Genomic DNA, 13944 nt, shown 5'->3' on the forward strand with positions numbered 1-13944 from the left:
AAGGCTTTTTTAAGTGTGGGTTCCTTCCTCCCTCTTTGTCCTCATGACTGAGTTTACCTTGAAAATGGAGCAAAGGAGGACCCTGGATGGCAACGAGCATGCAGATCTCGTTAAAATGAAGATTTGGGCTCAGGAGGCCTGGGGTAGGCCACTGATCCTGCCTTGCTAACAAGCTCCAGGGCACGAGGGGAAGGGAACAGGTGGATATGGTCTCAGTCGTCACTCTCTGGGGTCCCCTTCCCTGCCACATCTTCCTGGTGACATACTGCTCTTAGCGTGAGAGCCACCTGACCCTAAGTGAGTGTCAGGGCTGAAGAAATACAGAGTAGCATCCCGCTTCTTTTTAACAATGAGGAAAAAGCATCCAATGGAAAGCATCCAAAAAGATCATCACCAGCCAAGGCTTTTTCTCACTTTCTCCCATTCTCAAAAATTTTGACCAAGAATGAGTCAAACAATATGTAGAGTGATAGTAACAACATGCCCCTATGTGGTCTGGCACCATAGGTGTTTTTCCTTCTAGAAACTTTGGCCATCTGAGGTTAAATGCTATTTTCCCATTTTACAGATGAGTAAACTGAGGCTCTGAGTGGTTTAGTGCCCTGTCCAGAACCATGTACACAGCAAGGATGGAGCATGAGTGTGGACCAAGGCTTTCTGTCTTTCACTGTACTGACTGTCCACTTTGGAGGTGGGTGGGCATTTTTACTCTATAGAGAGGAGTGGCCTTTCTGTTTTGCAGAGGAATTGGTAAGCCCAGAAGAAAGGACCTATCTTCTGGAATTTTCCTTATGCATCTAGCTGTAGCAGCCAGTTATTCAACTGGGGATTTTTAGGTCTGATTTTTCTTTTTTTTTTTTTTACCACAGATGGCCCCCAGAATAGCAACCTATAGACCTTTTATTCTTTTTCTTTTGAAACGTGCCTTGCCTCGATGCAAAGTCGAGTCGACCTCTGATGATTTCTTTATTTTTCTATTTTTTAAATTCAGATTTACATAAAAGTACAGAGAACAATGCCCCTGGTGTTCCCATTGCTCAGCTTCAGTCATGATCAACACGTGGCCAGACTATTTCATCTTTACCCCCACCCACTCCCCGCCCCCGGATTATTTTGAAGCAAATTCTAGACATCATCTCAGATGCTATTTTTGTAGCAAAGTAAAGGAAGGAGAAAAGATACTGTCTTTCTTCAGACCTTTGCCACAGTGAAAAGCAGAAGGCTTTTCAGAGTATTTGAAAGATGATAGGAGTATTTAAAATAGGATATTTGATAAAGAATTAGTTTTCAAAGTATTTTAAACCAATAAAGGGCAACTTTTAAAGAGACTATTAAATCACTGTGGAATGGAGAATTAAATCAAACTTTTGCCCCCAATTTGAATGCTATAGAGGTTTGTAGGGGGACTTCCCTGGCAGTCCAGTGGTTAAGACTTCACCTTCCGTTGCAGAGGGTATGGGTTCGATTCCTGGTTGGGAAGCTGAGATCCCACACGCCTCTCAGGCAAAAAATCAAAGCATGAAACAAGCAGTATTGTAACAAATTCAATAAAGACTTTAAAAATGGCCCATTTAAAAAAAAATCTTAAAAAAAGGAAGTTTGCTGGGAAGGGGATGTGTGTGCCTGGGGTCCATGGTCCTCTCCAACCCCACCCCTGACTTTACTCTGGCTAGACAGAGCACCACCCCCAACCTGGGACCATTTTAAAGGTGGTTTTAGGTTTACCGAAAAACTGAGCAAAAAGTACAGAGAGTTCCCCTAAGCCCCTCCCCACCCCAGAGTTCCCCCTATGGTTAACATCTTGCATTAGTGTCATACGTTTGCTATGATGAACCAATGCGTTGTTAGCTAAATTCCATAGTTTCCATCAGGGTTCATCCTTGGTGTACCTTCCATTGTTGCTGTTTAGTTGCTCAGTGTGACTCTTTGCGATCCCATGCACTGCAGCGCGCCAGGCTTCCTTGTACTTCACAACCTCCCAGAGTTTGCTCAAACTCATGTTCATTGAGTCGGTGATGTCTTCTATAGGCTTTGACAAATGTATAATGGCGTGTATCCACCATGATGGTATCATGCAGACCAGTTTCACTGCCCTAAACATCCCCTGGGCTCCAACTATTCATCCTCCTTGTCTCTCAACGCTGGCAACCATTGATCTTTTTCCTGTCTCCGTAGCTGAGGCTTTTCCAAAATGTCATAGAGTTAGGTCCATACAGTATGTAGTCTTTTCAGCCTGGCTTCTTTCACTGGGTGGTGTGCATTAAGGTTCCTCCATGTCTTTTCATGGCTTGAGAGCTCATTTCTTTCTTGTGCTGAAAATAAAATATCCCTTTGTGTGGATGTGCTATGATGTATCCGTTCACTTATTGAAGGACATCTTGGTGCTTCCAACTGGGGGCAGTTATGACTTAAGGGCTTCCCAGGTGGCGATAAACCTGCCTGCCAGTGAAGGAGATGTAAGAGACACAGCTTTGATCCCTGGGTTGGGGAGACCCCCTGGAGGAGGGCATGGCAACCCTCTCCAGCATTCTTGCCCGGTTAGAGGAGCCTGGTAGGCTACGGTCCATGGGGCCGCAGAGTCGGACGTGGTGGAGTGACTAAGCGGCGGCAGCAGCGCACGGACAGTCAATCGCATTCATCCTAAATGTACAGGTGGATGGATCTTTATATAGATGCACACGAGGGATCAAGATGTGGGACATCGCCAGCATCACAAGCCCTCTTTTGTGTCAGTCTCTGCCCCTCCTACTTCACTGCTCTGATTTCTAGCACAATCCATTGTTTCTGCCAGTCGGGCAGCTCCTGCCCTTCAGCTTTGGAAGTAGGCGGTGAAGTAGCGGGGAGAGGTCATTACTGGCAGTTTGATTCATTTTGGTTTGTCTTGAATGGAGCCTAATTTCATCATCAAATTCTTCCGGCCTGTCTAGAGCAGGGATTGGCATGAGTTCTGGTTAGATATTTTCAGCTCTGCCAGAGAATGAGTGAGCATGGCTGCATTCAAATAAAACTTTATTTACAGAAACAGGAAGTGGGCCAGGTTTGGCCCTTGGACGGGAGTTTGTGAATCCAGGATGTTCTCAGTTGCTAAGTCATGTCTGACTCTTTGCCACCCCAGGGACTGTAGCCCACCAGGCTCCTCTGTCCATGGAATTCTCCAGGCAAGGATATTGGAGTGGGTTGCAATTTCCTACTCCAGGGAATCTTCCCAACCCAGGGATTGAACCCACGTCTCCAGCGTCCCCTGCATTGGCAGGTGGATTCTTTACCACTGAGCCACCAGGGAAGCCCCAAAACCAGGATAGAGCAGGGATTTTCCTATGTAAAGTTCATGTCCAGTTGTTGTTCAGTTGCCAAGTTGTGTCCGACTCTTTGTGACCCAATGGACCACAGCACGCCAAGCTTCCACGTCCACCATCTCCTGGAATTTGCCTAAGTTCATGTTCACTGAATCGGTGATGCCATCCAACTATCTCATCCTCTGTCACCCTCTTCTCCTGCCTTCAACCTTTCCCAGCATCAGGCTCTTTTCCAATGAGTCGGTTCTTTGTATCAGGTGGCCAAAGTATTGGAGCATCAGCTTCAGCATCAGTCCTTCCAATGAATATTTAGGGTTGATTTCCTTTAAGACTGACTGGTTGGATTTCCTTGCAGTCCAAGGGACTCTCAAGAGTCTTCTCCAGCACCACAACCTGAAAGCATCATGTCCAGGCCCCACTCCAAATCTAAACCCACATGTCATGGGACCAGGGCAGCCTTGTGAGCATTTTAAGGCCTCCTCAAGGTAACTTTCAAGCACATACCATGCAAACCGACTGGGTTTCCCTCCACAGGGGGAGACAAGATGTGTGCTGGGCCCAGAACTGTGAAAGTGGCTTTGAACTTAAACAAAAGCCCAGCTAGACCCTCCCGACCTTGACTTAGTCAATGTCATTTCCCTTTTCACCACCTATCATTCTCTCCTCTTCCTCCTCTTGAGAGAACAGGCCTCTGTCCTGGGGTGGAGGGGGCAGGATGGATACTGATCAGAAAATACTTCTGTAAAAGCAGTAAAGAACCCACCTGCCAATGCAGGAGATGCACATTTGATCCCTGGGTTGGGAAGATCCCCTGGAAGAGGGCATGGCAACCCACTCCAGTATTCTTGCTGGAAAACCACATGGACAGAGGAGCCTGATGTTATTATAGTCCATGGGGTCACAGAGTTGAACCAACTGAGCACACACAGTTGAGGATGAGGAAGTTTCCTTAGTGAAAGCGGAGGGGCTGGGGCATCATGGGGGAGATCAGGAGTCTTGGGGGATCCCTGCAGAGATGAAAAGTCAGCCCCTGGGGAATGAGAGAAAGTGTGGTCAGAGGGGGAATTTTACAGTTTGGCTTCTTGGACGGGTAATGGTTTTGAGTGCATGTGAGATTGTCAGCTGTTCGCAATGACTGAGCATGGTATGTGTTTCAGGCACTGTATACCTGCCACCTGCACTTGATCTTTTTAAGTGAATAGGCTCGGCAGGGGCTCCTGTGGGCCCTCCCATTTTACAGAAGTGGAGACTGAGGCGATGAGAAGTTCTGTAGCTTAGGCACGGCTGGGGAGCTACTCGGAGGTTGGAGCCAGGACTTGGATCCTGGCAGTTGGGCACCTCTGTACTGTTTGCCTCTCAAGGTGTGGGCACAAAGTGGGTGCCTGGGATAAGGGAGTTGGAAGCTGGTGGCATTGAGAGGTGGAGGTGACTGTTGGCTCACGTGTGCTCCGAGGCTGTAGAGGTGGCCAGAGAGAAGGCTGAGGGCACAGGGAACCCCATATCAGGGAAGGGTGAGTAGGCTCAAACCATGGCCTTGCAAACTCTCAGAATTAGAAGGCTGATCTCTGAGCTCACATTTGTGTTAGTGGAGGGAGAGGGGTGAGCCGGGGCCCAGGCTAGGCAGACTGCAGGGAGAGGGGGTGAGGGTTTGGAGGGCTGTCCAGAGAACAGCCCACGTAAAACAAGGTTAAAGCAGTATTTGAAAGTACAATAGGCGTCCTTTTCTGCTTGCTTTGGGCTTGGTTTGGATACTTAAAACAACAGCAGCAGCAACAATAATGATACCGTCCATTCAAGTTAAGGAAACAGTCAGTTAACCAGGACTCAGTTAAAGCAGAACCTTCCAACAAGTGGAATTTTTTCTGCATTTTATTTCAGGAAACCACAGTCAGAAAAAGAAAAATAGTGGGTGGGCAGGGGATTTATTTGAAGGCATAACTTCCAGGTTTCACCCTGGATAAGTGAACACTTGGGCCTCTGTACACCTTTTAAGTCTGTATTGTCCTACAAAAAAGACAGATGTTCCCAGTAAGCCCAAAGGGACTGGATTACAAGGTTCAACACAACAAATATTTGCTGAGAATCTTAAAGTCAGGGGCTCTTGGGGATATAAAAATGGTCTCTGCCCTCAAAGGACATTGGGGAAGAATTCATTTATCTTTGGGTGAAGGGCTTCCCAGGTGGCTCGGTGGTAAAGAATCTGCCTCCAAGCAGGAGACTCGGGTTTGATCCCTGGGTTGGGAAGATCCCCTGGAGGAAGAAATGGCAACCCACTGCAGCATTTTTTTTTTTTTAAATAATTTTTTCTATTTATGGCTGGGCTGGGTCTTCGTTGGTGCACGAGGGCTTTCTCTAGTTGCAGAGAGTGGGGGCTACTCTTTGTCGCAGGCCCTGAAGCACGACTGAAGCGACTTAGCAGTAGCAGCAGCTGAAGCACGCGGATTTCAGTAGTTGTGGCATGAGCTTAGTTGCTCCGCAGCATGTGGAATCTTCCTGGACCAGGGATCAAACCCGTGCCCTCTGCATTGGCAGGCGTTTTCTTATCCACTGCACCACCTGGGAAGTCCCCACTCCAGCATTCTTGCCTGGGAAATTCCATGGACAGAGGAGCTTGGCAGACTACAGTCCATGGAGTTGCAAAAAGTTGGACACAATTTAGCAACTAAGTATGCAACACGTGCATCTTTGGGTGAAGGGGGTGAAATTATGTTAAGACAATTAAATCCTCAATAATGTATAAGGCAAAAAGAGGTATCAGAGGGGGATTTCCATGGCGGTCTAGTGGTTAAGACTCTGTGTTTCCACTGCAGAGGGCACGGATTTGATCCCGGTTCAGGGAACCAAGGTCCCACATGCCATGTGGCGTGATCAAAAGAAAACAGTATAAGAGATTCCCAGAGTCTTGTTTTCTGGAACAATCAGGTTTGAAAGTGCCATGCGATCACATCTAATTCTTAAATGCCTCTGGTTGGGTCAGATGCCAGGAGAGCTTGGCATCTGAAAGGCACAGGTGAGAACCTTCTGGAGAACAGCTGGCCTTGGGCACAGCCCCTTCTTCCTTTGCAAGAGGAGGAGTAAGTGCCGAGGTCATCACACACCCTGCACCTGAATCTTAGCTGACATCCCCGTGGGAGTCAGGAACCCACCGTGCTACAGGAGCCTCCAGGGTGCTCACCCTGACCGCCTTCCTTCTCAGAGATCAAGCAGGCTCGTCCCCCAAAGGCCTGCTGGCTGCCTTTAGACGTGGCAGGTTGGAGGCTTCCAGGCCCTGTGAAACACAGCCTGCGGCATTTTGTTGACATAATTAGTGGCTGTCATTTAAAACTCAGATTTCCCACTAAAGGTCTAGGTTTCTAGCTTCCTGCAAAGATATCTGGCAATACTGGGTTAGTTTGCTGGTGTCAAGTTGCCTGCCCTCTCTCCCCAGCAATGAATTGCTACCTGTCACGGAGCAGAAAACTAAGATCTCGGCATCTGGTCCCATCACTTCATGGCAAATAGGTGGGGAAACAGTGGCTGACTTTATTTTGGGGGGGGGGGCTCCAAAATCACTGCAGGTGGTGACTGCAGCCATGAGATTAAAAGATGCTTACTCCTTGGGAGAAAAGTTATGACCAACCTAGAAAGTGAAAGTGAAGTCGCTCAGTCATGTCCGACTCTGAGACTCCATGGACTGTAGCCCACCAGGCTCCTCTGTCTATGGGATTCTCCAGGGAAGGATACTGGAGTGGGTTGCTATTTCCTTATCTAGGGGATCTTCCCGACCCAGGGATCAAACCTGGGTCTCCTGCATTGCAGGCAGACACTTTACCCTCTGAGCCACCAACCTAGACAGCCTATTAAAAGGCAGAGACGTTACTTTGTCAACAAAGGTCCGAGGAATTGATGCTTTTGAACTGTGGTGTTGGAGAAGACTCTTGAGAGTCCCTTGGACTGCAAGGAGATCCAACCAGTCCATCCTAAAGGAGATCAGTCCTGAGTGTTCATTGGAAGGACTGATGCTGAAGCTGAAACTCCAATATTTGGTCACCTGATGCGAAGAGCTGACTCATTTGAAAAGACCCTGATGCTGGGGAAGATTGAGGGCAGGAGGAGAAGGGGATGACAGAGGATGAGATGATTGGATGGCATCACCGACTCAATGGACATAAACTCTGGGAGTTGGTGGTGGACAGGGAGGCCTGGCGTGCTGTGGTCCATGGGGTCACAAAGAGTCGGACACAACTGAGCGACTAAACTGAATGGGGCTTGCAGGATCAATTTCTTTTTTTAAAAAATTTATTTTATTGAAGTAGAGTTGATTTACAATATTGTGTTAGTTTCTACTGTACAGCAAAGTGATTCAGCAGTGATACATGTATATACATTCTTCTTCATATTCTTTTCGGTTAGGTTTATTACAGGATATTGACTGCAGTTTCCTGTATACAGGAGGACCTTGCTGTTGATCCATCCTCTGTATATAATACTTTGCATCGGCTAATGCATCCCTCAGTCCATCTCTCACCTACCCCTTGCCCTTGCACACAGCCTGCTTTCTGGCTCCAGGGTTAAAATGCTGCTTATCACCATCATTCCTTGGAGAAGGAAATGGCAACCCACTCCTGTACTCTTGCCAGGAAAACTCCATGGACAGAGGAGCCTTGTAGGCTACAGTCCATGGGGTCACAAAGAGTCGGACACGACTGAGCGACTTCGCTTCATCACCAGCACCAGTGGTTTGGACCTGGACATGCCCATGTGGCCCCCGCTGATGTGAGGCTTCTGAACCCATGGGCTGCATGTGACCACGCAGCTCAGTTACTGATGGAATAACCCAACATTTCCCTTTGGGGAACTGGTCATTGTTGCTGCTAGGCAGGAAGGCGGTGATCTGTGTCATGATACATTTGAAAAGTGACCCAGTTTCGAAGAGGGCAAGTGATCTTTGGAGTCAGATTATGGGAAAGTACTGGATTCTTCGAGGGTGGGAAAAATATTGGTGTGATGAGGACTGTTTTGAGTCTTCTAGGTGAGTGATGCTTTCTCTGAGCTGTGCCCTGGTGGAGTTTGGGTTGAAACGCACAGGGAACATGTGGGGCCTGGAAACCACAGAGCACGTTTGGCCACTGTCCTTGGGGCCCTGGTCTGAGCAGGCTTCTGGGTTCTTTCCTAGGCACCCGGTGGCCACGTTTTTCCACCTGTTTTTCCGCGTGAGTGCCATCGTCACCTATGTGGGCTGCGACTGGTTCAGCAAGAGCTTCGTGGGCTGCTTCGTCACTGTTCTGCTCCTCCTGTCCTTTGACTTCTGGTCTGTGAAGGTAAGCCCTGGCCCCCCGCAACCTGTGCCTCCCTCTCTCCCGAAACACGGGGCTGCATTTCCAGCCGCTCACCGACCCCTATGCGGACTTAACAATACTGAGCCAACAGCACTTAGAATCAGAGGGAAGAAGTACATTCTATAGTTGGATAAATGGCTTCTGGGTGGCCACTGTCATGCTTGCAGACACGTACTATGTGAGGGAGACAACTCCATAGGGTTTTGGGGGTTTTGTAAATTTCACATATCATATTATAAATAATGTATTTTAAAATTCTATAAATAGAAATACATATATATATATGACATATATATGTGTATGTATGTCTAGGGGGTCTGTCTTTTTTGTGAATGGAACTTAAATTTAAAAAGTTTCTATTGGAATACAGTTGATTTACAATGTTGTGTTAGTTCCCAGCATACAGCAAAGTGAATTGGTTATATACATCTGCTCTTGTTAGATTCTTTTCCCACGTAGGTCATTAGAGTATTGAGTCAAGTTCCCTGAGCTATACTGTAGGTACTTACTAGTTATCTATTTTATATATGGGCTCCCCTGACAACTCAGTTGGTAAAGAATATGCCTACAATGCAGGAGACCCCGGTTCCATTCCTAAGTCAGGAAAACCTACTGGAGAAGGGATAAAATATCTATATTTCACATATAGTAGTATGTATATGTCAATCCCAGTCTCCTAATTTATCACTCCCCCACTTTCCACCCCACAATAACCCTAAGATTATTTTTTGCATCTATAACTCTAATTCTGTTTTGTAAGTAAGTTCATTTGCATCATTTTTAGATTCCACGCATAAGCCACGTCATATCTGTCCTTCTCTGTCTGGCTTGCTTCACTCAGTGTGATAATCTCTGGGTCCATCCCTGCTTCTGCCATGGAATTATTTCATTCCTTTTTATGGCTGAGTAATATGCCATTTTCTATATCTGCCACACCTTCCTTATCCATTCCTTTGTCGATGGACAGGTAAGCTGCTTTTTAAGGTAAGCTTAGTTAAGAATTATAGACCTCAAAACTGATTTTGAGAAAGCCCCACTGTTCAGTCCCCCTCTCTTCAGGTTCAACATGAATTGGTCACTTTTATTCATCCAGGAAAAGATGAGGCCTCTCTCGTGACCTGTGATCTGCTTATGAGCATTCTGTCCACTTTTCTCAGAATGTAACTGGACGACTCATGGTAGGCCTTCGCTGGTGGAACCAGATTGATGAAGACGGGAAAAGCCACTGGATTTTTGAAGCCAGAAAGGTATCTTCCAATACTTGTCAAGCTAGAGCCGAGAAAACAGCCGTGGAAAGTCCCTATGGGTTCCTCTTGAGCTCTGCATGATCTGATCCCTGCCGGACACAAGGCCCATGGCGGCTGGCGCCCGTTCAGAGCCTCCTCTGGCAGAAGCCCGTGTGATATTAATGAAAATCAGAGCACGCTCCTTTGGAACTGTTTCTGTGAGTTGTGCAACCGAATCTCTTTCTTGCCACAGGTCTCTCCAGACATGGTGGCTGCCACGGAGGCGGAAGCACGGGTCTTCTGGCTCGGCCTCATCGTCTGTCCCATGATTTGGATCGTGTTCTTTTTTAGCTCCTTATTTTCCTTGAAGCTCAAGTGGCTGGTAAGGCAACCCTTGCTTGGATGTCTGTACAGAACTGGCGGTTGCAGAAGTGGGTTTTTGTTCTTGATTGAGTGACCGATGGATTGAAACAGCTTTATTGAGAAAGAATTCACATACCAGGCAGTGCACCCATTTCGTGTGTATGATCCAGGCGCTTTCCAGGTGGCTCAGTGGTAAAGAATCCACCTGCCAAGCAGGAGACAGGTTTGATCCTTGGGTCAGGAAGATCCCCTGGAGAAGAAAAGGGCAGCCCACTCCAGTATTCTTGCCAGGGAAATCCCATGGACAGAGAAGCCTCGAGGGCTACAGTCAGCGAAAAAGCGAAAGTCGCTCTGTTGTGTCCGATTCTTTGTGGCCCTGTGGGCTGTATAGTGGGGTTGCAAAGAGTTGGACACGACTGAGCGACTGAACAACAGCAAGTCTGTTCTCAGGGTTGTGCAGCCAGCACCACAGTCAGTTTTAGGAAATTTTTATCACCCCAGGAGATCCTGAGCCCTTTAGCCATGACCCTCCCTGTGCCTCTGTTCCCCTAGCCCCTGTTTGTGAAAGTGTTAGTCACTCAGTCATGACCAACTCTTTGTGATCCCATGGACTGTAGCCTGCCAGGCTCCTCTGTCCATGGAATTCTCCAGGCAAGAATACTGGAGTGGGTAGCTGTTCCCTTCTCTAGAGGATCTTCCCAACCCAGGAATCAAACCAGGGTCTCCTGCATTGCAGGCAGATTCTTTACCAGCTGAGCTACCAGGGAAACCCCACACTGCCCCTGTTCCCCACCCCCCTCCATCCCAGCCCCCTGCCATTCACGAATTTATGTTTCTGTAGATTTGGCTCTCTGGACATTTTCTATAAAAGAATCATACATGGTCTTGTGTGACTCAGTTCTTTGACTTAACAGTGTTTTCAGGGTTCATCTCTGTTGTAGCAGCTATCAGTACTGCTTTCCTTTTTATGACTGAATACTGTTCCCTAATCTGGATGGACCACGTTTTGTTTATCTGTTCGTCCACTGGTGGACATTTGGTTGTTTCCACCTTCTGGCCCGTATGAATGCTGCTGCTGAGAGGTATTTCTCGAAAAAGTGGATGACATCCGAGCTTGGGTAGGTAGGAAACTTGCCTCAGTAGGAATAAGCCAGCCTCAGGATTCTGGAGTTTTATTTCTGAGTTATGACACTGCTTTGCCATGATCTGGCTCATTCCATGATGAGATAAAATGTCCACAGACAGTATGAGCCACAGCATAATTGAGTGTGGGCTCGGGAGTCTGGATCCTGGCTCAGTCTCATTCCAGCTCTGGGACCTCAGGCAACTTGAGCTTCCCTGGACTTCCATGTCCTCCCTGCAAAGTGGGACGACAGTGGCCTCAGCCTCTCCGGTTTCTGGTGTTTAAAAGGTGTCCTTGAGTATCTGTATTATTATGATTATGTTAGTTGCTCAGTCATGTCTGACTCTCTGCAACCCCATGGACTGAAGCCCACCAGGCTCCTCTGTCCATGGGATCCTCCAGGCAAGAATACTGGAGTGGGTTGCCATTCCCTTCTCCAGGGCATCTTCCCAACCCTGGATCAAACCCAGGTCTTCTGCATTTCACCAGATTCTTTACCACCTGAACCACCAGGGAAGCTCTCCATAAAGGTTGGCGAACACTGGTGGGTGTGGGCCGGAACCACTCCTGCTTGGTTTGGGAGGAACATTTCAATCTGTGCTCTCAGGAGAATGACCTCTGTTTTGTTTATGTGCAGGCCCTCGTGATAGCTGGGATCTCTCTCCAAGCCGCCAACCTGTATGGCTACGTCCTGTGTAAGATGGGAGGCGAGAGCGACGTCAGCAAAATCACAGCCACTTTTCTGTCCCAGACGGTGTTCCAGACGGTGAGTTACTCAAGTCTGACTCCTGGACCCCTGATCTCCAGACACTTGCAAGTCCCAGAGGCCTGCTGGTAGTGGCAGTTTATGATGTTTTTCTGTATCAGCCAGGCTGCCAGTGTTAGCTGGGTTTTTGTGTTCGTGGTTAAAATGTGCACAACAAAATTTACCCTTTTAGTCATTTTTAAGTGTACAGTTCAGGACACCCACATCATCATGCTGCCACAACTCTTTTATCCAAGCAAACTCTGTACCCACTAAAACATGTAACTCATTCTCCACCCTCCCCAACCCCAATCAACTCCAGGCAATCACCTACTTTCTACCCGCATGGATCTGACTAATCTAGGGACCTCACGTAAGTGTAATCACACAGCGCTTGTCCTTTTGTGATTGCCATTGTTGGTTTAGAGTGATTTCTTTAAACTATAGAGGGCTTCCTTGGTGACTCAGACGGTGAAGAGTTTGCCTGCAATGGAGGAGACCTGGGTTCGATCCCTGGGTTGGGAAGCTCCTTTGGAGAAGGGAATGGCAACCCACTCCAGTATTCTTGCCTGGAGAATCACATGGACAAAGCCTGGCAGGCTAGTCCACAGGGTCACAAAGTGTCAGACACGACTGACGTGACTCTCTACTACTATTACTGCTACTGCCCAGGTGGCTTAGTGGTAAGGAATCTGCCTGCCAAGGCAGAAGACGTGGGTTCGATCCCTGGGTGGGAAGGATCCCCTGGAGAAGGAAATGGCAACCCACTCCGGTATTCTTGCCTGGAGAATTCCATGGACAGAGGAGCCTGGTGGGCTACAGTCCACAGGGTCGCAGAGAGTCTGACATGACTGAAAGACTAAACAATAGAATTAAGAGCCGTAACAATTTTTTTACACGTGGCCTGAGTTCTAGAAGCAACAAACAGATCGTCTAAATGTGACCAGGCTCTTCCTGAAATGGTTCGAGCTATCTTAAGTGTGAACATTGCAGCTTTAAGCCAAGACTTCAAGCAAGCAACCCTGCAGGCTTTTGGTTCACTGTGGGCTTGATCTGGCCTTGATTCGGCAGTCAGGCCACGCACACGTGGGACAGAAAGCCAGGGCTGTCTCTTCCCCTTGCAGGCCTGTCCCAGCGACTTTCAGAAGCCTGGCCTCGAGGGGCTGGAGATTCACAAGCATTAGGTAAGCAGTGGGATTGAGACGGTGGCCTGGACGGTGTGGGGCTAGGGGCTCTCGTGGAAGCGTGGCTCCCCTAGGCTCAGCTGGGCTTGTGGTCTGGGTGGGTGTCCCAGGGGACCCGAGCAGCCTGTGTGCACAGTGGGGGGTTGGGGGGGACCAACCTGTGTGCTGGGCCTTCCTGGGCTGGGTGGCCTCACGGCCCTTTAGAGAGGTCTCACCTGCCTCACCTTGAACAGGTGCAGATTTGACCCTGGGCGGGCGAGGGGGGCAGGTGACAAGAGGAGTGGGAAAGAACAGGGGGATGTGTGCCCCTTCCACTTCCGTGCCTGGAGTCAGAGGGGAAACAGGAATTTCCTCTTCCCTGAGCTGCTCTCAGTTCCTGTGAGTCTTTCCAACAGTGAGTGTCTCAGGGCAATAAGGCTCTCTTACACTGCATCTCTCCTTTCATGCAACTTTAAAAACCCTGTAAATTGTCGTGTCTGGTGCTGGAAATCGCCAGATATACATGCTGTGCTAAGTCAGTTGTGTCTGACTCTTTGTGACCCCATGGACTGTAGCCCGCCAGGCTTCTCTGTCCATGAGGATTCTCCAGGCAAGAATACTGGAGTGGGTTGCTATGCCCTCCTCCAGGGATCTTCCTGACTCAGGCCTCAAACCTGGGTCTCCTGCATTGCAGGGGGATTCTTTACCAG

The 13944-nt window shown here is 48.3% G+C and overlaps 1 protein-coding gene across 1 annotated transcript in view; it reads left to right on the forward strand.

Annotated features, from left to right (window-relative positions):
• Positions 1-13255, forward strand: part of TVP23A (trans-golgi network vesicle protein 23 homolog A) — a 49170-nt gene extending 35915 nt beyond the window's left edge. The window contains exons 5-9 of the mRNA XM_052652312.1: positions 8452-8596; positions 9772-9861; positions 10094-10222; positions 11964-12092; positions 13196-13255. Coding sequence (XP_052508272.1) covers positions 8452-8596; positions 9772-9861; positions 10094-10222; positions 11964-12092; positions 13196-13255 — 553 coding nt within the window. The remainder of the gene's footprint in view (positions 1-8451; positions 8597-9771; positions 9862-10093; positions 10223-11963; positions 12093-13195) is intronic.
• Positions 13256-13944: the final 689 nt, after the last annotated feature.

The sequence above is a fragment of the Budorcas taxicolor genome, chromosome 2 (genome assembly GCF_023091745.1).
Source record: "Budorcas taxicolor isolate Tak-1 chromosome 2, Takin1.1, whole genome shotgun sequence".
Classification (NCBI taxonomy): Eukaryota; Metazoa; Chordata; class Mammalia; order Artiodactyla; family Bovidae; genus Budorcas; species Budorcas taxicolor.